This window comes from Pituophis catenifer, unplaced genomic scaffold (genome assembly GCF_029215685.1).
Source record: "Pituophis catenifer annectens isolate HBS135680 unplaced genomic scaffold, rPitCat1.0.hap2 SCAF_4, whole genome shotgun sequence".
NCBI classification, from domain to species: Eukaryota; Metazoa; Chordata; class Lepidosauria; order Squamata; family Colubridae; genus Pituophis; species Pituophis catenifer.
This window is the reverse complement of record NW_027256884.1, coordinates 78,814,980-78,837,809: the sequence shown is the minus strand read 5'-3', so window position 1 is coordinate 78,837,809 and position 22,830 is coordinate 78,814,980. Positions and strand designations below refer to the sequence as shown.

Sequence of the window (22,830 nt, the reverse complement as noted above, 5' to 3'; positions counted from 1 at the left end):
TAATGTGACACTTTGGGGCAAGGCTACAATAGCAGCCCGAGGTTATGGGCGCTTGTCAATGGCTGCTCGTATCGCTTTGGAACAGCTCTTAGGTGGGGCGAGGCATGGAAGGGGTGCGCCGATGGCTTGTGGTGGCAGCTGTGCTGGGAATGGGGTCGAAGAGCACAGGTAAGTTCCTTCGTCTCCCTCTCCCTCTCTCTCCTTTCTGATCTGCTTTCAATGCCGGCTCGCAAAGAGATGGGATTTGGTGTCTCTTTGGATTTAATGTTCAGAATCAAAGGGGGACAGCAGCAGGGATGAGTGTCTCTTATTCTGGGCTCGGGCGTGAGCCGCGGAGATATGATTCACCTTTCTCCTAGAAAAAGGAAAAGAAACTCAAAAAATATTAAAAGAGCAGGAAAATTCCCTAAAAGAAAATAAGCAGAAACTGAGGCAGAAGTTTCAGCCCCCACCTTTGTCAATGGGCCATTAAGAAGCTGAAGCCCTCCTAATTTCCACAACAAAGGAAGGACAAAATTACAGGGGCCTGCAACATCCAAACAGGTATGGGACACAGAAAAAAAGCAAACACCCAAAAAGGAAAAGAAATCAAGCCAAATTAATTAGAATTTTAAACACATGAGAGAAGGAGATATTCACTAAAACACAGTAATAACAAACTGATTAATTATAGGGAACGAACAACTACAAAGGGCTAGGAAAAACAGAAATTGGACTATAAAACAATTACTTAGTTGCCAGATCCAAGACTGAAGAACCCAATCACAAAAAAGCAGGATTTAAACACCATAAAACAATCACACACACAAATCAAAGGATTCACATGACAAATCAAAATAATTTCAAAAGACTTTAAAGGGTCACATAGAAAAATCAAAAGAGCTTTTAGGATATAAAAAGGGGTTTTTCTTACAGCTCAAAAAGGCTAGCCTCGGAACGCTGTGCTTGCACTTGTTTCTTGCCTGTTTTCCTACAAACAATAAACTAATTCTGCTCTCAAGCAGCTGACCTCCAATCATTTCGAAGTAATCTCCCAGCTGGGAGTTTTGAATTCAAGAAGGGAAAGCTCTGCCTTCCAACAATCCTTAAAGGGAAAGGCTTCTTTTTCCCTTCCAACACAACGATAGTCCAATGTTATTTATGCATTGCACTGTCTAAGAAAGTGTGTTTCCCTCATTTGCATCTGTTCAGATGAATAGCTCTTTTGAATTTCCAAAGCGGTCAAAGAATTTTAGCTCAATTATTGCTCTGTCAAGGCGCAACCTAACATTCAGCTGAATGTTCTTTTACTCTCCTGTCAAACGTGCAATGCTTTTATTTAATCTTCCCCCACAGAAAAAGGGAAGTGCTAGTGAAAAAGAATAAGAAAAGCCTGCTCCTCAGCGTGCTCCTCTGCACTTTCTATCCTCTATATTGCGAGGGTGCTGGGCACATCCTAGCAGTTGCAGCCTGGTTAGTCATGTGACATGACGCTTTTGGGCAAGGCCACAATAGCAGCCCGAGGTTATGGGCGCTTGTCAATGGCTGATCGTATCGCTTTGGAACAGCTCTTAGGTGGGGCGAGGCATGGAAGGGGTGCGCCGATGGCTTGTGGTGACAGCCGTGCTGGGAATGGGGTCGAAGAGCACGGGTAAGTTCCTTCGTCTCCCTCTCCCTCTCTCTCCTTTCTGATCTGCTTTCAATGCCAGCTCGCAAAGAGATGGGATTTGGTGTCTCTTTGGATTTAATGTTCAGAATCAAAGGGGGACAGCAGCAGGGATGAGTGTCTCTTATTCTGGGCTCGGGCGTGAGCCGCGAAGATATGATTCACCTTTCTCCTAGAAAAAGGAAAAGAAATTCAAAAAATATTAAAAGAGCAGGAAAATTCCCTAAAAGAAAATAAGCAGAAACTCAGGCAGAAGTTTCAGCCCCCACCTTTGTCAATGGGCCATTAAGAAGCTGAAGCCCTCCTAATTTCCACAACAAAGGAAGGACAAAATTACAGGGGCCTGTAACATCCAAACAGGTATGGGACACAGAAAAAAAGCAAACACCCAAAAAGGAGAAGAAATCAAGGTTGACTCAGCCTTCCATCCTTTCAAAGGTAGGTGAAATGAGGACCCAGATTGTGGGGGCAATAAACTGACTTTGTATAAATATACAAAAGTATGAAGGCTATTGCTTAACACATTGTAAGCCCTCCTGAGTCTCCGGAGAAGGGCGACATATAAATTAAAGCAAAAAAAAAAAAAATCAAGCCAAGTAATTAGAATTTTAAACAGAGATAACCCTTATAGGCCACTATAAACAAACTCCCCCTCTGCTGCCCAGGAATGAGTTCCCTGCCCAGGCAGAGAAAAAGGCTGGTTCTTCATATTGGAAAGTCTAGAGCAGGGTGTCCAATTTTGGCAATTTGAAGAGTTGTGGACTTCAGCTCCCAGAATTCCCCAGCTGGCTATGCTCAAAGTGCTGCTGCCCGATCAGTTTATCTCTTTAAGTTAGACATCTCATTTTGAACATTATTTTAAATTTTAGTTTGGACTGCTGAGGCTCCAAGTCTGTTTCTGTTGTCAATCCCTGCTCTTAAAAGTTTAAGGCAATAAGAAGAATAAATGTCAGTGAATTCTTTTTATCTTTGGAGACTCGGGTGTTTACTTTCTTTTACTCGCTCTCTACCTCCGTACAAGTAATTCTCCACTTACAACCATTCATTTAGTGGCAGTTCAAAATTACAAACAGCACTGAAAAAATTGACTTATGACAGTTTTTCACACTTGCGACCATTGCTGCATCCCCATGGTCACGTGATCAAAATTCAGATGCTTGCAAATCGGTCTATATTTATGATCGTTGTAATGTCCCGCTCTGTTGGAGATCACCTTTTGCGATCTTCTGACAAACAATGGGGACGCTAGATTCATTAACAATCATGTTATTAACTTAATAACTGCAGTGATTCACTTACCAACTGTGGCAAGAAAGGTTGTAAATTGGGGCAAAACTCACTTAACTGTCTTGCTTAGCAACGAACATTTGGGACTCAATTGTGGTCATAAATTGAAGATTAACTGTATCTACAAAGTTTTCTGCCACACTGATCATCTTTCAAGGAGGCAGTCAGTTCCAAAATGGTGGTGCCCAACTGATTTCAAAAGTTAGGGTGACCAAGACTGTTTTTTTAGGTTGCAGATTTTTCATCACAGTTCCATTATAGCCTTCAGTAGAAAAAACTTCCTATAATAACATAAATGATCTTTATTGTCTATTACGATCTTGATATCTTAGGGCAGTATAGTTGAAAGTTAGTTTGTTCAAAATACTCAGCTGATTGGTCACAGTGGGCCCTTAAGACCTGGTCCTGACTTGTACAAACTGATGTATCCTTAGTCATAAGATGAAGGCTTTTCTCTTGCAGGCCTTCTCCAGGAAGGAATTTTTCCAGAAAGAGTATTATTTTATTTATTTATTTCCCACCTTCATTATATTTTATAAATAACTCAAAGTGAAGAACATGCCCAATACTCCTTCTTTTTCTTCTTTTCCCTGCAACAACTAAGAGGGAGTAATTGGCTCAAAATCACACAGCCAGCTTTCATGAAAAGGTAGGACTAGAACTCACAGTCACCTGGTTTCTAGCCTAATGCCTTAAACTATTAGACAATTTCTTGAGGGTGGCAACACATCACATGGTCCTATATCTGTTTCTAGCCCATTGCAAAGGCAACTTCTGTCCATCTTTTGATGTCGCACATCAAAAATAGAATTCTGTGACTTAACAGAAGCTCTGTTGCAGAGTTTTCCTATAGCACCTCTTTTGGCTATGGTTCAGTCTAAAAATGCTTCAAGGATCTGCTTAGCTTGTAACTTCCTTTTCAACAAACATTATGATCTTGCTATCTTGCTATTGCTATATTTCATGCTTCCTGAATGAATTAGCATTAATGAGAATAACTAAAATAAGAATAAGAATAATCCAAATGGGTAGATCCTGGATAACATTCAGAGCACCATGATGCTACTTTGAGAGAATAAATGCACTGAAGTGAATATTGAGGTTTTGTTTCTATGTCTTTTTTCTATTGTTTGTAACCCTGTGTACTGATTGCATAAGTTTCTCATAGTCCCCTGGTTTCGAGTTGCATAATAGTTAAATAACTAAATCAGGGCCCCTTGGCTTATTGCTTTCTCTCTACTTTGCCTTCACTGTTTTCAACAGTGACTGGAATTTCCCGTCACATGTAAAAAAATCAGAAAATCATCAACAGGAAATAGCTTAGTAGGTTATAGATACAAAGCCGTAATTGGTGAATTTTGAATTATTATTATTATATACAGGTAGTCCTTGAGGCTGTACAATTACGATTGTAAATCAAAACTGTCATAAAATGAATCAGACTGATTTTTTACATTTTTACTGCATTTATTAAATGGATCAATGAATCAACTGGGGTAGTAGAAAAGATGAGAAGGATAAAAATAATAATATAGCCACATAATATGGGTAAATATACTTAGACATAGAACAATACTGTGAGAATTAGGTATTCAGCAGAGTGATGGCACGAGGGGAAAAACTATCCCTGTGTCTAGTTGTTTTGGCATATAATAGCAGTGTTCTGAGGGAAAGAGTTGAAACAATTTATATTGTGAAGGATTTGTAAATACTTTCTCAACCTTCTTTCTGACCTGCACAATATACAGGTCTTCAATGGCAGGCAGGCTGGTTGCAATTGTTCTTTCTGAAGTTCTAACTATCTGTTGGAGTCTGTACCTGTCCTATTTATTGTATTTTTTGGACTATAAGATGCACTTCCCCCCCACAAAAAAAGTGGGTAGAAATGTCTGTGCATCTTATAGAGCGAATGTTGCCAAAGCCCACTCACCCACCGGCCCCCACCCTTTGGCCTCTGCCTCCCAGCAATTTGCCTCCTTGCAGCAAGCAGCACACAGCAAACAGCCTGGTCAGCTTCAGCACAGCCTGATTTAGCACGAGCAGTTAATTGGTGGTTGGATCGGCCTCCCGCAATACCACCGATCAGCTGTTCCAGGCTGCAGGGATCGCCGCCACCCATCAGCACCATTGCCACCTATCGCCGCCTCTGCGTGCCCCATTTTTGGCTTTTGTGCATCCCGCTTTCAGGCTCCGCACGTCCCATTTTCAGCCTCCACGCATCCTGTTTTCGGCCCGTTCCAGGTGGCGGGGATTGCCGCCACCACTGCCTATCCCCACTGCCTAGAACAGGCCAAAAACGGGATGCACTGAGGCCAAAAATGGTCCACGCGGAGGCAGCAATAGGTAGCAGTGGCAATGGGCGGTGACAGTGCCAATGGGTGGCGGTGATCCCCACAGCCTGGAACAGCTGATCTGTGGTATTCCAGGAAGCAGATCCAACTGCCAATCAGCTGCTCTTGCTAAATCAGGCTGTGCTGAAGCTGACCAGACTGTTTGCTGCAAGGAGGCAAATTGCCAGGAGACAGAGGCAGATTTTTTTTTTCTTGTTTTCCTCCCCAAAAGCTAGATGCGTTTTATAGTCCAGAGTGTTTTATAATCTGAAAAATACGGTTGCTGTACCAAACCAGACAATTATCAAAGTATAAATGACAGACTCAATAATTCCTCTGTAGAACTATCACAGCTTCTGGGGCAGTCTGAACTTCCTAAGTTGACAGAGGAAGAACATTCTTAGTTGTGTCTTTTTAATTATGGTTCGAATCTTAGGTGTCTATTTCAAATTCTGGAAGATTATAGAACCCAATAATGCTTCTATTTCTGATACTGTGCTGTCAAATGTAGTAAGTGGTGGTCTTCCTAAAATCCACACTCATCTCTACAGTTTTAATCACGTTCAGCTCCAGATTGTTCCAGATGTACCACAGTTGTCCAACTTCTTGTCTATATGCAGATTCACCACCAGCTCAAATGAGACCAATGATTGTTGTATCATCTGCAAACTTCAGTACTTTAACAGAGAGTTCTTTTGGGATGGAGTCATTGATGTAGTGAAAGAAGAGCAGTGGAGAGAACACTTAGCCTGCAGGACACCTGTGTTAATCAACCAGGTGCTCAATGTGATTTTCCCTAGCTTCACCTATTGCTTCGTATCTATCAAAAAGTTAATCACCAAAAGTATGGATGGGTACAGTTAGCTGAATTATTATTATTATTATTATTATTATTATTATTATTATTATTATTATTATTATTATTATTATTATTATTATTTATTGAATTTATATACCACCCTACTCCCGAAGGACTCAGGGTGGTGAACAGCCAAAAGATAAAATACATATAATACAAACGTTAAAAAACCATTTAAAATACAATTAAATAATTTGGCCCAAAAACAAATTTAAAACACCCCAATTTATAAGACAAATTTAAAATTTAAAAAACAGTTTAAAAGAAAAGTTAGGCCAGGCCAGCCTGCTGGAATAGGAATGTTTTGAGGGCACGGCGGAAAGCGCGCAGATCCGGGATCCTCCGTATCTCCGGGGGGAACTCGTTCCAGATGGTGGGTGCCCCCACAGAGAAGGCTGTCCCCCTGGGGGCTGCCAGTCGACACTGTTTGACCGACTGCACCCTGAGAAGCCCCTCTCTATGGGAATGTACTGGTCGGTGAGAGGCTACTGGTGGCAGAAGGCGGTCTCGTAAATACCCCGGTCCTAAGCCATGCTCAACCATGAATCTGTTTGGAGTGAAGAATTTCTGGAATGATGATATTGAATGCCAAGCTGAAGTCTACAAAAAAGATTTGTGCATAGGTCCCTGGGGATTCAAGATATTGCAAGATGTCGTGCAGTGCCATATTTAGAGCATCATCTGCCAATCTACCGGTATTTGTTCAGTAGGCAGACTGCAAGGGATCTAACAGTTGTTCCTTAATGATTTTCAGGCAGGTCAGCACTAATCTCTCAAAGGTCTTGATAACTACAAATGTCAGAGCAACCAGTCTGTAGTCATTCAGCTCCTTGATGGAGGATTTCTTGGGAACTGGGATGATAATAGAGTGTTTCAAACAAGAAGGGACATAGCACATCTCCAGCGATCTTTAATAGATACAGGTGAAGATGGGGCCAGTTGTTCAGCACAACTTTTCAAACAAGAAGGAGTTACTCTCAGGGTCTGGGGATATTCCAATCTTTTGCCTATGAAATAGGTCTCACATATCTTTTTCTAAGAGATGCAGCGGCCCCCAACCTTTTCTAAGATCACTAGAGCAGTGGCCCCCAACCTTTTGGGCACCAAGCACTGGTTCCCTGGAGAGACGTCTTTCCACGGACCAGAGGGGGCGTGGTTTCATGTGCTGCCTACATCCTGTGGATGGGGCTTTGCTTATTTGCGCGGCCCGGTTTCTGGCATGCTGCGGCCCAGTGCTGGTCCATGGACTAGGGCAGCGGTCTTCAAATTTGGCAGCTTTAAGACTTGTGGACTTCAACTCCCAGAATACAAGTCTTAAAACTGCCAAGTTTGAAGACCTCTGGACTAAGGGTTGGGGACCTCTGGCCTAAAGGGTTGGAGATAGGTGTAGGAGATTTGGCTACTTTGGGTGAATCTGAGGTGGGAAAGATAACAATAGTTGACAATTATCTCCTCTCAAATATATATGTGGATTCAAGCAGCATGGCTTTTTGTAATTGACAGCTGGCAATTTTGTCAATGCACAGATTTTTTGCTCCAAGGCTTTTTGGTATGAACCCACTGTCCCAATAACTACTAGGACCTCCACTGCCGGTTTATACCATAATCTTTCAGTTTTATTTTTCAGATCTTGATACTTTGTGATTTTCTCCAATTCTTTGTCTTGTATTCTACTATCCCCTAGTATTTATCCACATTGTCTTCTTTTCAACCAATTATATCTGGTGTGTTATGAGCAAAGACTTTTATCAGTCTATATTCAGAATCCCAAAATATGTTAACCTGCTAATTTTTTACTTTTACTATGTTCTTTTCTAAAATATTCACAGGTTTAACATGTCTGGAACACCCACAAAATGTTACCATCAATGTTATTAATGCAAATATTATACTGAAATGGGACTGGGATAATCCATGTGGCCTCAATGTAACATTTTCAGTACAATACCACAGGTAAGTGTACATTTTATCCTGTTTTGCAACACTTTTGAACAGAATTCTATTTCGGTTAAAATTAGGCAGATGCAGCATATAAAGTTTCTGTTACTTTAAAGCAGGAATAGTAATGAACAACACTGTACATGTAGATGTGTTCTTGATGCTTTCAAGACAGGCTTATCTGGTTTTTTTAAAAAATAAAGTATTTTTTTAAATATATGGGGCAAGATAGAGTACTGCAATAGGGGATATTTCCATAATTTTCCATTGGTCATGGAATTCCAGCTGGCAGAGTCCAGGAGAAGAGCCTTTTCTGCCCTGGTTCCTGCCCTCTGGAATACAGTGTCCCATCCCATCCTGCCCCCTCCCCCCTCCCTCCCCCCCCAGGTGAGATGCACACCCACCCTTTTGGCCTTCCGAAAGGGCCTAAAGACCCAGCTCTGCCAATGCCCTGGGGCCCTAATTGGGTATGGAGGTGTTTAATGGATTAAGACCTCCTCCCCATGTGCATCTTGCTCCTTTTCTCTCTATATCTGTCAATTTTAATTCAAACTTAATCTTACTATTTATTGTTTTAATATTTCATACTGGCATTTTATTAAATGATTGTAAGCTACCTGGAATCTCTGTTGATGATATGGGTAGCATGTAAGTTTAATAAATAAATAAACCTTCCAGGACCAACGTAAATGTAATAACATTCTTTCTTTTGTTTTTTTGTGAATGACTGGTTCCCAGCATTTTATTTGAAAAATGTGTCCAAGACCTTTTGCTTTCTTTTTGCAATTATTCCAGACACTCTGCAATCTGGGCAGCTCTTCCTCAATGTCAGAATATAATCGTCACAGAATGTGATCTCTCGTCAGCAATTCAAGATTATTTAGTATCTTATAATGTAACTATAAGAGTGAACACTCTGAAAAACCACTCTCCATATGCCTTTTTAGAATTTACTCCTTATCTAGAAGGTATGAATCTTTGCCTTGTTTACTCACATTAGAAAACAAAGTTGGTAATTAAATGTACATCTTTATTTTACTTGTCTCAACAGGCAACAACAGTATCTTGATGATTTTGCTTGAATTTAGAAGCTAAGTCATGTCAGACCTCATTAATAGTTGGAGAAGAGGACAGACATGACTTCCCTCCTCACGGCAGAGTGCCAGTAAGAAAATAGATTTTATTGTGTGAAAGTTCAAATCATTCTGGAAAACTCCTGAAGTTTTGTTTTGTAAAGTTCCTGATAAAAGAATTTTCTAATACGCGTTGGGCCTTCACATAATAAAATGTGTTTTCTTACAAGCATTTGAAACGTTCCCTTTCCTTTTGTTTCTGGTTAAAACACAGAGAAATCTTTTAAAAAATTAAGGCAATAGCAATTCTCTTTTGCACTGTTATCAGAGACACCAAAGGGTTTCTGTGGGGTTATTAGGAGTTGAGCTGAGTTGAAAGCATCTGTACCACTGCTTTTCTGTTGCTACATAATGATCAGACTTTGCCATATTATGGGTTTCTTGTTGTTGTTGTTGTTAGTTGCGAAGTTGTGTCCGACCCATCACGATCCCATGGACAACGTTCCTCCAGGCCTTCCTGTCCTCTACCATCCTCATGGGTTTCTATTGGAGTTATTAAAGAATTTTCCGTTTATTAGAGAAGCTTGTCCTTTCTTCTTGTTCTACCATTATACAGTAGAACTTTGGAATTTTCAATAAATGCTTTGAGGATGAAAACTTTTTATCTTTCTTAGGAAGACAGAGAAGGGAATAGAGGGGATTATACTTTTTTCTTTGGCAGCTAGCTACTCATTATCCCCCATTTATATGTTTATCAGACATCTTACTTTTGGATAGATTATCAAGTCCTTTCTCCTACCCCATTTCTTATCTTTTTACTACTGGTGGTAACCCTTCTCTTTTAACTCACTCATTATCTCTTAAGGCTAGAAAACTCACTCACTCAACATCATTTTTCAATAATTTTACATTACCCACCTTCCTTTCATGCCAGATTCTGTTTCTCTTTGATATACAGACATTTCCCAAGAGCTCTGTGATTATCTCTTAATCTTTCATTTAAAAAATAATAAATGTCACAAAAGAAGCAGGCTCTTTCCTTCTGTCTACCATGCATTCGAAATCACAGTTCCTCTTTCTGCAAGAAACGTGCTATTGCTGTTTTCTTAATTTCTTAAAAGTATAGTGACAAACATCCATATTTCTTCCTTTTTGGGCTAATATCAGAAGAAAAGTGAGACAGAAAGAGCATCTCCCAATGTACAGCACTCTGCTAATGTATGTTTTGGCTCTTGTTATTTAACTTTAATGCTAGAGAATTTACAGAATAAAGGCTGGAGTACTTCATGCTCTCCAATTAAAGTTTGCAGTTATATTTTAAATATAAAAATAAGTAATATATAGAACAGGAGTAAGACTCCTGTCAGGGTCTTGGATTACATTTAACTTTTCAGGGGAAATACATACAAGGAGATTATGAAGTGGTGGACTTTATTGTGCATGCTGAAAGACAGTTGGGGACAGGGTTACGTTGTATGCTTTGACTTTATTAAAAATACAGTGTTAGGGTATCTTCTGCCATTCTTATATATGCACTGCCTCACAATGATAAGAAATTGGACTGCAAACTTTGGATCTTTGTATCAGAAGTCCACAGTACAATTAGAGGGATTTCCAGAATCATTATGAGTTATATTTGTTTTAACATCCATTGTGAAAGATACCAACACTAATTATGAATATTGTTCAATAAAACATGGTTAAAACAATCTATGGCTTAGCATGATGTGTGAACATGGTATTATGATCAGAAAAAGCAGTTCTGCATACTTTTTCAGTGATAGGCTTCCACTGAAACCTGCAATGATGGGATGATAAAAGACATTTCTTTTAAAGGTGAAATGGAGCTCTTGCCCAGAAGTGGATGATCCCAAGCTACCTCAACACTTCATGGCTGAATAGAATTTGAACCTTTTTTTTTTTTTTTTTTTTGGCCTTTGATATTTCTTACCACACAATGTTAGTTGTCAACACATTTAATTAGCACTTTTTTACAACTAGCAAGCTTCCTGTTTTTATGGGGGTTCAAACTAGTTCTCCCATCTTACTTTTGTCATGGCCCCGGACTCAGTCTCTGAAGAAACTACTCCAGCTGAATCAGTGGAATGTCAGCCTCAGGGGACCCAAGGCAGGAATCCCATGAGGCTGATCAAGGACAAATACCATTGGACCAGCTGGAGCAGTCAGATAATGGTGGACAATCTTCAAGCCCTTGGACTTGGTGAGTAGAGCAAAGAATGGAGCAAAGACACTCTATGAAGTTCCTTGCCAAGCAAGGGAGTGAATCCCTTGATTAAAGGCTGCTGGCTGGAGCTTGATTGAAGAAGTAGCCCTGATACATGTTTCTCTCCTGGAAACAACTGTCAGATCTCTTTCTGTGGTGTCTCCTGTAACCCTGATTTTTAGAATAGCTGACAAACCTGCCTTGGCTCTCTGAACTACACAATGGATTTGGCTCCCCTTCTGTATGTTCCTACTGAAAGTGAAACTACATAGGCAAGCTCTCCAAGGGACTCCGTTTTGATTTACATTCCTTGCCTTGCCTGCCATTATCTATTTAGCCTTGAAGAAATTGCTATTTTCACCTAGGAACTGAATGGGTTTGAGATTGAAACCCAAAACAGGACAACTTTGATCGTTCCCTTTTTTTAAAAAATACATTTTTCTTTGTGCCTTGTGGGTAAGAAATAGCTGATTGTCCACAATGACAACCATTGAGTAGGATTGCCAGGTGCCATATTCCAAAGCAGCTGTCTTTTTTTACCAGCTGTCTTTCTTATTTGGGACCTACTCTAACCAGCTGAGGCAGCCATGGGCAATCTGTTTTTTCTTAGACCCTTCCTGGTGATTGGGTTCTAAAGTCTTTATTGCTGCCTTCTAAATAATTAACTTGCTTCTTAATTTCCTAACTGTTTCATGGCATAAAGAGGAAATTTATGGAGAACCAGGTAAAGCTATCCAATATGCTCTGGTAGAAATGAAATAAAGGAGAACTCAGTGATAATTCTTGGCTATTGCTAAGGATGCTGACCTTGGTCCCATCCTACTTTCTTTAGCTACTATTAAGCACAATGAATCATTCTATTTGTTGAAAAGTGGAAGAGCAGTTGAGCAAGAGGAACTATGCAAAGACAGGAAATAAGGTATGGCAATTGTTACTGCTCTCATCTTGGACCAAGATATAGGTACTGCTTCTAAGCAAAGGTGTTGCAAAGTTGTGATTACAAAAGCTACAATAAATATTTAGTTATCATTTGTTTTTAATGATACTATGTTTCAGTCTCCTGAACTGGAGACAGTACCTATGGTTGGGTTCACACATTACAGCATGCCATTTTTTTAACCATGATTTGTGGACTAATTCATAATCACTTTTACTTTTGGCATTCCACCATGCTGCAAACAAACCATTTCATCTTACTTTATTTTTGTTTTAATGCTTCTTATGAAAAACTTCACGGAGTAAGAAAACGTCTAAAAAAATAAACCTACCTCTAAAATAACCCATATACAGATTCAGAATTATGCAACAAATATACACAAACACGTGTCTACCAAACTAAACTCTTCAGTTACAATGTTCGTTCTTCCTATGCTTAGTGGCATAATGTCGATTGCTGTCTTTAAATCAGGATGGGAAAGAATAGAAGGATCTCTATGGGGAGGCAATTAGGGTATGAGAGCAATAATCAAAATGTCAGCTTCTGAGACTCTGTCTGTCTGTCAGATTGATTTCTTGTATAGACAGGCTCTTGAGAGTATGGACCATATTCAACCTGATTAGATAGGTAGATTAATATGGGAGCAGGCAATTCCACATATAACCTAGTCCAGAGCTCTATATAGGGCCTTAAAGATAATTGACAGCACTTGCAAACCAATCAGCAACCAATGCAGCTCCTGAAATTATGTGGTTGCCAAAGGGTATTGTATTATAGGAATGATCGTGGGCATGAGTGTCAAACTCGTGGCGTCAACGGCGGTATCACAGGACGTATCGTGACTTTTTTCCCCTTCGCTAAACCGGGCGTGGGCATGGCCAGCGTATAATACATCCAGCCTGTGGGCCGCAAGTTTGATGGCCTGAGACAGGGCAAAGAGATACAGCCCAGGGAATGGTTAGTTAAGAGGCAGGTCTGTGGTTGTCTGGTGATCATTAATTCCTGGGCTGTTCTAGGGAATGCAAGTTGTAGATGCCCAACATCAGTTTGGGGAATTCTACTGCAATCTTAGTAGATGGGCTGAGAAACCCTGGCAAGGATACTGATAAGGATGGGGAGGAATGGGACACAATAGTAAGTCCAATGCCCCTTTAAGCCTACCACAATGCCCCTTTAGGCCTACCAATTCTATGAAACAAATTCATAGAATTTAGGAAATAATGCATCTTGCTGCCAATATGGATGAGAATAGCTATCCCACCCTCTTCTACCCTAGGAGCTTGTCAATCGAAAGTTTGACAGTTCAGTGGTTCGAATCCTTAGTGCCGTGTAATGGGGTGAGCTCCCATTACTTGTCCCAGCTTCTGCCAACCTAGCAGTTCGATAGCACATAAAAAATGCAAGTAGAAAAATAGGGACCACCTTTGGTGGGAAGGTAACAGCGTTCCGTGCTCCTTTGCCATTTAGTCATGCCGGCCACATGACCACGGAGACGTCTTCGGACAGCGCTGGTTCTTCAGCTTTGAAATGGAGATGAGCACTGCCCCCTAGAGTCAGGAACAACTAGCACATATGTGTGAGGGGAACCTTTACCTTTATAAATACTTCAGAGCAAGTACTTTTAATCTTTTCTGCTGATATTTTCATCTATAGCTCAAGTGGGTCCTCCAGGAGTTTGGTTTGAACCAATATATGGAGGTGTAAAAATCAATATTTTACATCCTGAGGGAGATCAACAAAAAATGTGGATGCTAGACACATTAAAATATCAGCTAACTATCTGGAAAAATGCAACCCATTCTAAGGTAACATATTTTTTTCTTAAATGATTAATATTTGCTGATATATTGTGTGTGTGTGCGTGTGTGTGTGTGTAGAAACCATTATGATAGAAGTATAAATGAAATGGGTTTCTACATTTCTTTCAGAAATACAATTTTTTCTAAAGTGCCTTAACTATTCGCTCAAAAGTTGTCTTGGATTCTGGGGCATTTTTAGTATATAAAAATAAGAGCAAACCTTACTCCCTTCTGGGATTAATGATGTTACCTACTTTTGTAACTTTTGTCCCTTCTAACCTCACAATTCAAGAAAGATAAGCAGTGACATCCCTAGGAAGAGACCTGAGTGTCATCATATTGCCAACTGATAAAGGAAAGATGCACGGTAGTCCTGAATGACTGCAAAGTCAAGGTGAACAGTTTAGGCTTTGAAGAGAGATCCTGCCAGCACTTATAAGTCAGCAAGATTCAGAAACTAAACTGAATCCTGATGAAACAATTATTTCTTATGATGTCACTTTTCACCTTCATTCCCACAGCTGAAGTAGTCACAGGAGTGAGGAAACTATTATAAGGTAGTAGTACCTTATAGTACTACTTCTGTCACACTTTAGGTGACAGAATCAACCTTAGCCCAGACTGCATATGTAATATGCTGGACCACCATTCTATTTCAAATACAACAAAGATTTTTTTTACATAGAAAAGCACTGCTGTGCTAGGAGCTCACCTATTGTCTCCCATTGTGGCCAATGTCTCCATGGAAGAAATAGAATCAAAGGACGATTCCTTCTTTCACAGGAATTCCACCCATCCATTGGTATAGATACATGGAGGATACCTGGGTCAAAGTTAAAACACAGGAAGTGGAAGCCTTCACTAAATACATCAATATGTGGAAAGCAACATTAAGTTCACACTAGAGGATGTTAAGGGACATAGCCTGGCCTTCCTGGCTGTGCAGTGCATATAAGAAACCCCCACACAGAGATCAGTATTTATCTTTTGACTCCTACCACCCACTGGAGCACATACTGGCAGTAATCTGAACCTTACATCACTGGGCTAAAAGTTTGCCCACAAGCAAAGAGGGAAAACAAAACAAAAACATATCAAGGAAGCACTCAAAATTTGAAATTATCCCAACTGTGTCTTTGTCAAATCCATAGAAAGATTCAGTAGGAACATCTTCACTACAGACAGAGAAGGAGAGAACAAACAGAACAACATTGTCATTCTATACGCATTTGGGGAGGGATGAAGCTATTTTCTGAATTTTCTACATCAGTGTTTTTAAAGATATCAACTTACCCATGTTAAGCCAATAATGTATCTTAACTTTCTGCAACAAGAATTGTCAACATTGTTGCAGTATTGCAATAATAGTAATACAATTGCTACAATAATAATAACTAACAGTAAATTCAATTGTCTCTAGGAAAAAACACGATCTATTTTTCCAGGTGAAATCATTTATGATCTTGAACCAGAAACTACTTATTGTTTGAAAGTTAAAGCACATATGGATGATCACTTTTCTATTTACAGTCCCATGCATTGTATACAGACTTCTAAAGGTATTATATCTATGTGTTCATTTTAAGCATGGAAATCCCTTGAAACCTGCTTTAAAAAAAAAACACCATAGCATTTTACTTACAATAATATTGTAGTCCAGGGTGGGCAAATGTGGCCCTTTTACAACCTGTGGACTTCAACTCCCAGAATCCACAGGTTGTAAAAGGGCCACATTTGCCCACCCCTGCTCTAGTCCACTGTAATCAAGATATGGGAAAGGAGTTAGTCTGACTATCTTACCTATATCCCTTTCTACCGATTTCTCTAATACAACTACCAAAGTGGATACCTTAAAGAGTGTCCCTTAAGGCCTGACAAGGAGACAGGGACAATTGGTAACTGTGGTATATTTTATTAAGCCAAGGAAGTAGAAACTCAGCTGCTCTCTAGTAATTTATTTCTTAATAGGAGCTAGATGGCTATTGAAGAGTGTATACTATTTATCTATTTTCTTCTCAAACACTAGTGAACAAGTTTAATAAAGCCTAAATCTAGCAAAAATGTCAAATTCTGAAAAGGGGAGAGGCTCCTTTTGTTTTCTGCAAGATTATAGAAATCTGATGGGAACAGGGATTTGCTGGTATTGGAGAAGCTGCCTTTAATATAGTTTACTGTAATGTAAGATGCCAACAGAACTCTTGCTTCCTGTTTAATTGAATTAGAGATTAGTAGTTAGCTCTCCAGTCTTGCCATTTTAAAAAAAAGCTATTTCAAATTATTTTTTTTCTGCTTTTAGTTTGGATTGGACTACCTCGTCTTGAAAATCTTCGAATTCATAGCTTGAATATGAAGCATCTCTTATATTGGGATAATCTATATAATGGAAATGTGAGCTTCATAGTACAGCTGCTTCCGTAAGAATCCTTATTATGTATTTCTTATTTTCATATTGCATCTCATTTCTACTATTTTTATTTTTTTGAAGCTTCGCATATGTGTGCATGCTGAAATATTTGAAGATTAGTAGGGGGGTGCAAACATACATGCACTGCCGTAAGAATGATGACAGTGAAATGATATCACTGGTGGGGGCAAAGGGAGTTTAATTGATAACAAACATTATCTACACATATGACAGTTTAACATATTTCACTGTTTATTGTCCTGCCGAGGGCAGAAAGATTGAACTACTTTTTGGTTAGAGTTGGAATATAATGTGCTGATAAGTATATTGCATTCAATTAACTTTCTATTCCTATAGTGGATACAAAGCCCATCATTCTCTTGATATTTCAAAGGACTGGAAAAATGTATCTGAATGTGAAAATATCCAAACTACATTTTGTGATCTCTCGTCTTTCATTGGCTCCAATGGAATTTACTATCTCCGTGTGCAGGCAGTACATAGTCATAACAAGTCACCTTGGTCTAAAATCTTAGAATTTAAACCTATAGAACAAAGTAAGTTTCACTACTTACATCCATTCTGTTGTTGCTTATGAATAATACTGAAATACTTAATATTGTTCATCAAAATTTCTGTAGTGTAGCTTGTAAGTAATGTGTGTGTTTGTTTGTGTATGCATACAGAAACATACTTCTTGAAAGCTTACTGTAAAGCACAAAAAGCTTTATATCATAGCAGAGTTTTTTAAAAACAAGTATAAGCTCTCCTTAACTAATATGCAGGATGGGCAGCCTATGGCCTTAAATAACTTATTTGAGCTCCTCCTGGTAAGCATGGTAAGTGAGGATGACATTTCTTGACTACATAAAAGGAAAAAAAAATGTGGTTGGATGGTTAGGTTGTTTTCAGACCCTGAAGTGCCCATTGCCTTAAAAACCCTCATACAAAATGATTGAATCATAATTTCCATTTGGGAAGGAAAATCATATCATCCTTTGCACTCTACTTAGCAACTCAATTGGACACAAAGACCAGGCAGAACAGTAAGACCGAATGAATACCAACCCACTCCAGTTTGAAAATGGTTTCTTAATTGCCTGTAATATCAGAATCCCTCTGAAGTGAATGGAAATGTGGTAGCAGTATTTCACTATGAATTGCTCCTGCAAATCTTCAGTTATATTAAAAAGGATGTAATTAGAATTATACAACTATCCTACAGGCAGAAACTGTTTAAAAAGGTTTTTTTTTAAAAAAATCTGTTTTGAAATAGAAATTTTTCTTTAGTTTTAGAGTTTTAGCTTTCAATATTAGGCATGTTAAATGTGTAATGAATATAAAATTGTTTTAAAGATAAAATGGGCCCACCAAATGTTTCAGTCAATGCCAGTGAAGATTCAATTAATGTTTTCATCGCTTCTCCTGGAGAGTCTGAAAACAGACCAATGAGTGATACATATGAACTGACTTACAATGTTTGGTATTCGACTTCATCTATCACGGTAACATTTTTATTGTTCAAGAGCAAATACACATTTATATCAAAGCCTTTTACCTCAAACCTTCTAAAAACCTATGACATATTTGATAATTTTGCTGCTTTTGCAGTCCAACTGGACCACTTGAAAGCTGATGAAGAAATTACTGGCATACACTAACAGAAATGGCAAAATACAGCTTTTATCTTCCACTTGAATTATTTCAACATTGAGCCCAATAAAATAATTGTTTGTGTGTGTAGGTGTATGTATGTCCTGACTCATTCTTAGAGATTTTATAGTTCACTTCTGCAGAACATCCTCTCATTGGAATCCTCTTCAAAATATTTTATGGATTTTGTTTTGGAAGATAGTTACACATTCAAATTGCAAGTTGTTAAGGGCCTGCCAACAGTGCAGTATGTTCACCCATACTTTTTCCAGATAGCATTTCCACTAAAGAACTGAGTAGCCACACAATAGTACTTTTCAAACACACACAGAGTCACAAAAATGTGGTTGTTTTTAAGAGCTGCTGTATTTGTGCTTCTGTATTTTCTCCACATATTTTCAAATAATTTTCAAGTTATGTACAAGTATACTTAATGTATCTTTTTAAAAATGAATCCTTAAATCTTAATGTATCTTTAAAAAAGAATCCTTAAATAATATAATACAATTTTGCCTTTTCAATTCAGTATCTTCAAGTGGAAAGTATATCTTTGTCATCTGTGCTTTCTTCAGGAGCATTAAACACAAACGTGTCATCTCAAATACTGCTAACTAGGAAATAGCACCAATGACAGCCAATCAGTTGTCATCAGTATTTTCCTATTCTTCATATTGATTGACCCATATTTCTGCAATTACATTGTATATTGCTTCCAATGAAAAATATTTTTCTCATAATTTATTACAATTTAGTTATTGGTCTGGTTTATCTATGTATGTATTCCCTTTCATGTTTTTTGCAGAAGGAACTCAGACGTAAACCATCACAGTTTATAATCTCAGATCTGATCTCCTCAACATTATATTGCTTAAAAGTGCAAGCATTTTCCGAAGTATATAATATAAGTAGTGCTTTTAGCAATGAAACTTGCATTAAAACAGCCAAAGGTATGCTTACATTTTATTTGGAATATCTTATATCTCTGCTCGCATTTTTAGTATTTATATTATGCCTGTTAGGTATATTAGGGTTTTGAAGTATAAAATTACATTCATAACTTTTAAAAGAACTGCAACTTCAAAATGTTCCCAGACTTGAAAGCAGATTTTTTTAATAATATAACTATGACTCTTGGGAATGGTTTTGAGAAAGATTCAAAAGGATTGTATTTCATAATATGGCAGATTCAATAAGGAGCTATTTTCAACCTTACGTTAAATGCATATTTATTAGGAAGCATATAATCATTATATTTGGAGCTTTTATTGAGATAAAATTGTGTTCTCAGAGCCCATGTACATTTGGATGTCCTTATTTTTGCATAAAATAATTTGTTAGCCATAAATAATTCTGGGAAAGGTTAAAGGTAACTTTTTTGAATCTGTCATAAATTTGAACGGTTGTTAAAAAATTGACTGTAAATTGAGGACTACCTGTATTTTGCCAGACTTCTTTGGAGTTGTGTCTTGTTCCTTTGTTATTGATATTTCAGAAGGAATTGAAAATTTAATTCTGGTGGGCTTTCAGACTTGGAACTGCCTTCGTTTCTTATATATGTTTTTCAAGCTACTTTATATTGTGTTGGGAAGATGGATAATATTTTACTGCATGGGTTATTTTTGTGTTTTCATACATTGACCAAAGTCTGGTAGTATGAGTGCTATAAAAACCTGTGAGTAGCTAAAAACTGCTGCTGGTAAGCTTGCTATAAAATTACATTTACATAAAAATATAATGTAAACCCTTTCTCTGTTCTACATGATGAATACTTGCTACATGAGTTATTTTCATAGGGATGAGACTCTGCTGATTTCTATTGACAGAGGGGAAATAATTCCATTGAGTTTTATGGATCAGTTGCTCCTGATAGTAACAAGGCTAAAATGCTGAAATTAGGCACAATGGAGGTATATTGGGGAAGATTTTAGAACTCTGTATCCAAACTACAATGAGCAAAAATGGAAGGGGAAAAAAACTTTATGTGTGTAGTAGGCAAATATATAATTCTGTCCTGCGTGATACAAGCCATCAAGGTTATTAATGATAAGAAATCTACTTTGCTTTCTTGTGCAACCCAATTTCACTCCAATTAGCTTGATTCTCTTTTTGTTTTGTAGGAGAATCTTCACATTTCATCCCCCTAATTATTTCTGGTGCCGTGCTTTGTATAATATCTTTCATCGTTGCTCTTTATTATGCTTGGAGAAATATAAACTATGCATTCTTCCCTAAATGTAAACCTCCAATGGTCATAGACATAGAGGTACAGTATTTATCAACAATTTAACATATTATTTAAAATAAATAAAATTAAAATAATTGTGGAAAAGTAGACTAGAAGTATCACCTATATTCATGTGGAAACTTTTAAAATTCTCTTGGAGTGGGCACATACAGATCTCTGTGAGAATGCTGTTCTGTAGGGGGAAGATACAACAACAGAGATTCATTTGGAGTATATTCTAGTAATTAGGCTGGTCTGCTAATGCTCAAGAGTTAATAATCTTTTCAGAATTTAAGCAGTACTTTTAAACTTCAGTGAGTTAGCTTAATTCTATCTCTATATAACTTTTAATAGTGCCTTGTATAATAAATAGCTTCAGCAGAATTTTATGATACTGTAATAGTGATTATTAAATTATTTAAAATGTTTACATTTTTCTTATCACTTTATTATGTCCCACTGCAGAGCACTGGAGAAAACGATTTGAACAGATTATATTTCCCAGTTGCGAAAGAGCAAACAGACAAATGTATGGTCATAAATTCCAGCGTTGCTCTTCCATGTAAAATTAACCTGGATGATGTCAGAGTCGACAAAGAGTTGGAACAGATCAGTCAAGACTCAGGAAACTATTTTATTGATAACATCATTTCTGGAGATAACGAATCCCATCAATCCTCAGAACTAATAACAGTATAACTGCAAGATAATGCAAGCTGGAAACAAGATGAGGACAGCATCATAATGAGGAAAACCTGATTATAGAAATCATCTGTATTACCTTTAGTCTATAAAGAACAAAGACCTGGGCCTAAAAGTGGGCCAGAGCTGCCTTTGCTGACACTGATTTTGAGCTTTGTGGCCTGCTGCTGGAAGAACCACTTACTACAAGTGAAGGAACAAATTTGTTTTCTCTTCTTAAAATGCTACAGGAAAAAAATGACTTTATACGACTGGTGCTGAAATCACATTCCTGTGTTTATGTATACATACCGTACAAAAAACACACCTGGACATTTCATTCTTACAGTATTAACTGCAGTGGATTCTAAGGGACTAATTGTAGGCTGAGCCAGTCTATAGGAGTTTTCAAAAGTATTAAAGAAAAAGGCTACTTATCGTTTTAAAAGGAAAGAAGGAAGGAAAGAAGAGTGTGTGTACCAAATAAATATATGCAGTGGTTATGTTTTCCTTGTGCTGTATGATCACAATATTGGTGCTTTCCTTGTTCATCATTCATTAAGCAAGATCATTCTTTGACACAAAGCAGTTCATCAGGGTAAACTTGTAATAAGTGTTAACAGCCGATTAAAAACTTTATAATCTGTATGAGTTACAGGCAGTCTATGCAAGCAATTGCATGCATGGCCAAAATATTTTTCTGTAGCACCCTGAACCACTTTTCAACGATGATTGCCAGATACCAATTGCACAGTTTCCTGCTATTTTGAGCTAGAAAATGCATACAAAAATTATAGTACTATAATCCTTTTAATGGACTTAATACAGCTTTATATAACAGTCAAATATTCCATCCACAAACTGGGAGGGGCGGGGGGGGCACACTGGAAAACCTTGGCCTCACCCAGCTGTCTGAAGCGCTACTACTCACTGGTCTTCAACCTGTTCCCCAAAATGAAGGATGTCCACTCTTAATCTTGGTCAAATCTCTTGAATGAAAATTAATGTAAGCAGAAAGTTTTTATTTCCATGAACACCTATTTTCCAATGTATTTCAGTTTTAGCCTGAAAAAAATAAGTTCTTATTGAACAGGAAAATGATAGGGTGGCTTTTGGCCAGTCATTCTCTTTCAGCTTAACTTACCTCTCATAGGATTGTTGTGGGGAAAATAGGAGGGAGGATTATTATATACACCATCTTCACTTTTATATAGAAGGTAGGATATAAATCAAATAATTTTAGTTAACAGTTAAAAGCATAGACTTAGGAATCTGCAATTTGAATGTATAAAGGACAGTAACGAAGTTTGTTGTATGAGAGGTTCTGAGAATTTGATTTGCTCTTCCCTAGGGTGGAAAAAAATCACTAACCAGCAATCAAAAATATCAAATATATTTTAAAATAGCAGAGAAACAGCCCTAAAGTTAAATGGGGTGGGAAACAATAGGGTTTTACATATGTCGTATTTATCTTTTGACAATAAAGGATCTGAGTGTAACATTGAATAAACTTTTTTTTAAAGAAGACCTTGGCTTTAATTTTGAATGTTATCCTCTAATTTATTTTGATTTAAACATGGCTGAAAGGCCACTCAGACTTGCTTGATATGTATTTGAAATAATATACACTATTCAATTTGTATCCTGTTGGAATAATCTGTTTATCATTTCTCACATATTCATCCATGTTTACTGGCTGGTTGTAATTGGATATCAAGGGAAGGAAATATTAACAAATTAATATGTTAGCTTCATTTTAAATAGAAAAGTAAATTA

General features: G+C 37.9%; 1 protein-coding gene across 3 annotated transcripts; it reads left to right on the top strand.

The window, feature by feature from the left end:
- The first annotated feature begins 23 nt into the window (after positions 1-23).
- Positions 24-22,579, top strand: IFNAR1 (interferon alpha and beta receptor subunit 1). 3 transcript variants are annotated; one of them, XM_070944344.1, is made up of 11 exons: positions 24-168; positions 7,951-8,074; positions 8,855-9,027; positions 13,947-14,098; positions 15,513-15,651; positions 16,389-16,506; positions 16,854-17,053; positions 17,853-18,001; positions 18,952-19,096; positions 20,267-20,412; positions 20,839-22,579. In XM_070944344.1, exons 1-11 carry the CDS (start codon positions 105-107, stop codon positions 21,070-21,072), a joined length of 1,644 nt encoding a protein of 547 aa, XP_070800445.1. In that variant the 5' UTR covers positions 24-104; the 3' UTR covers positions 21,073-22,579. The 3 variants fall into 3 exon arrangements, with proteins under 3 accessions (XP_070800445.1, XP_070800444.1, XP_070800443.1); XM_070944343.1 differs by lacking the exon at positions 24-168 and adding an exon at positions 1,474-1,630; XM_070944342.1 differs by lacking the exon at positions 24-168 and adding an exon at positions 1,890-2,083.
- Positions 22,580-22,830: the final 251 nt, after the last annotated feature.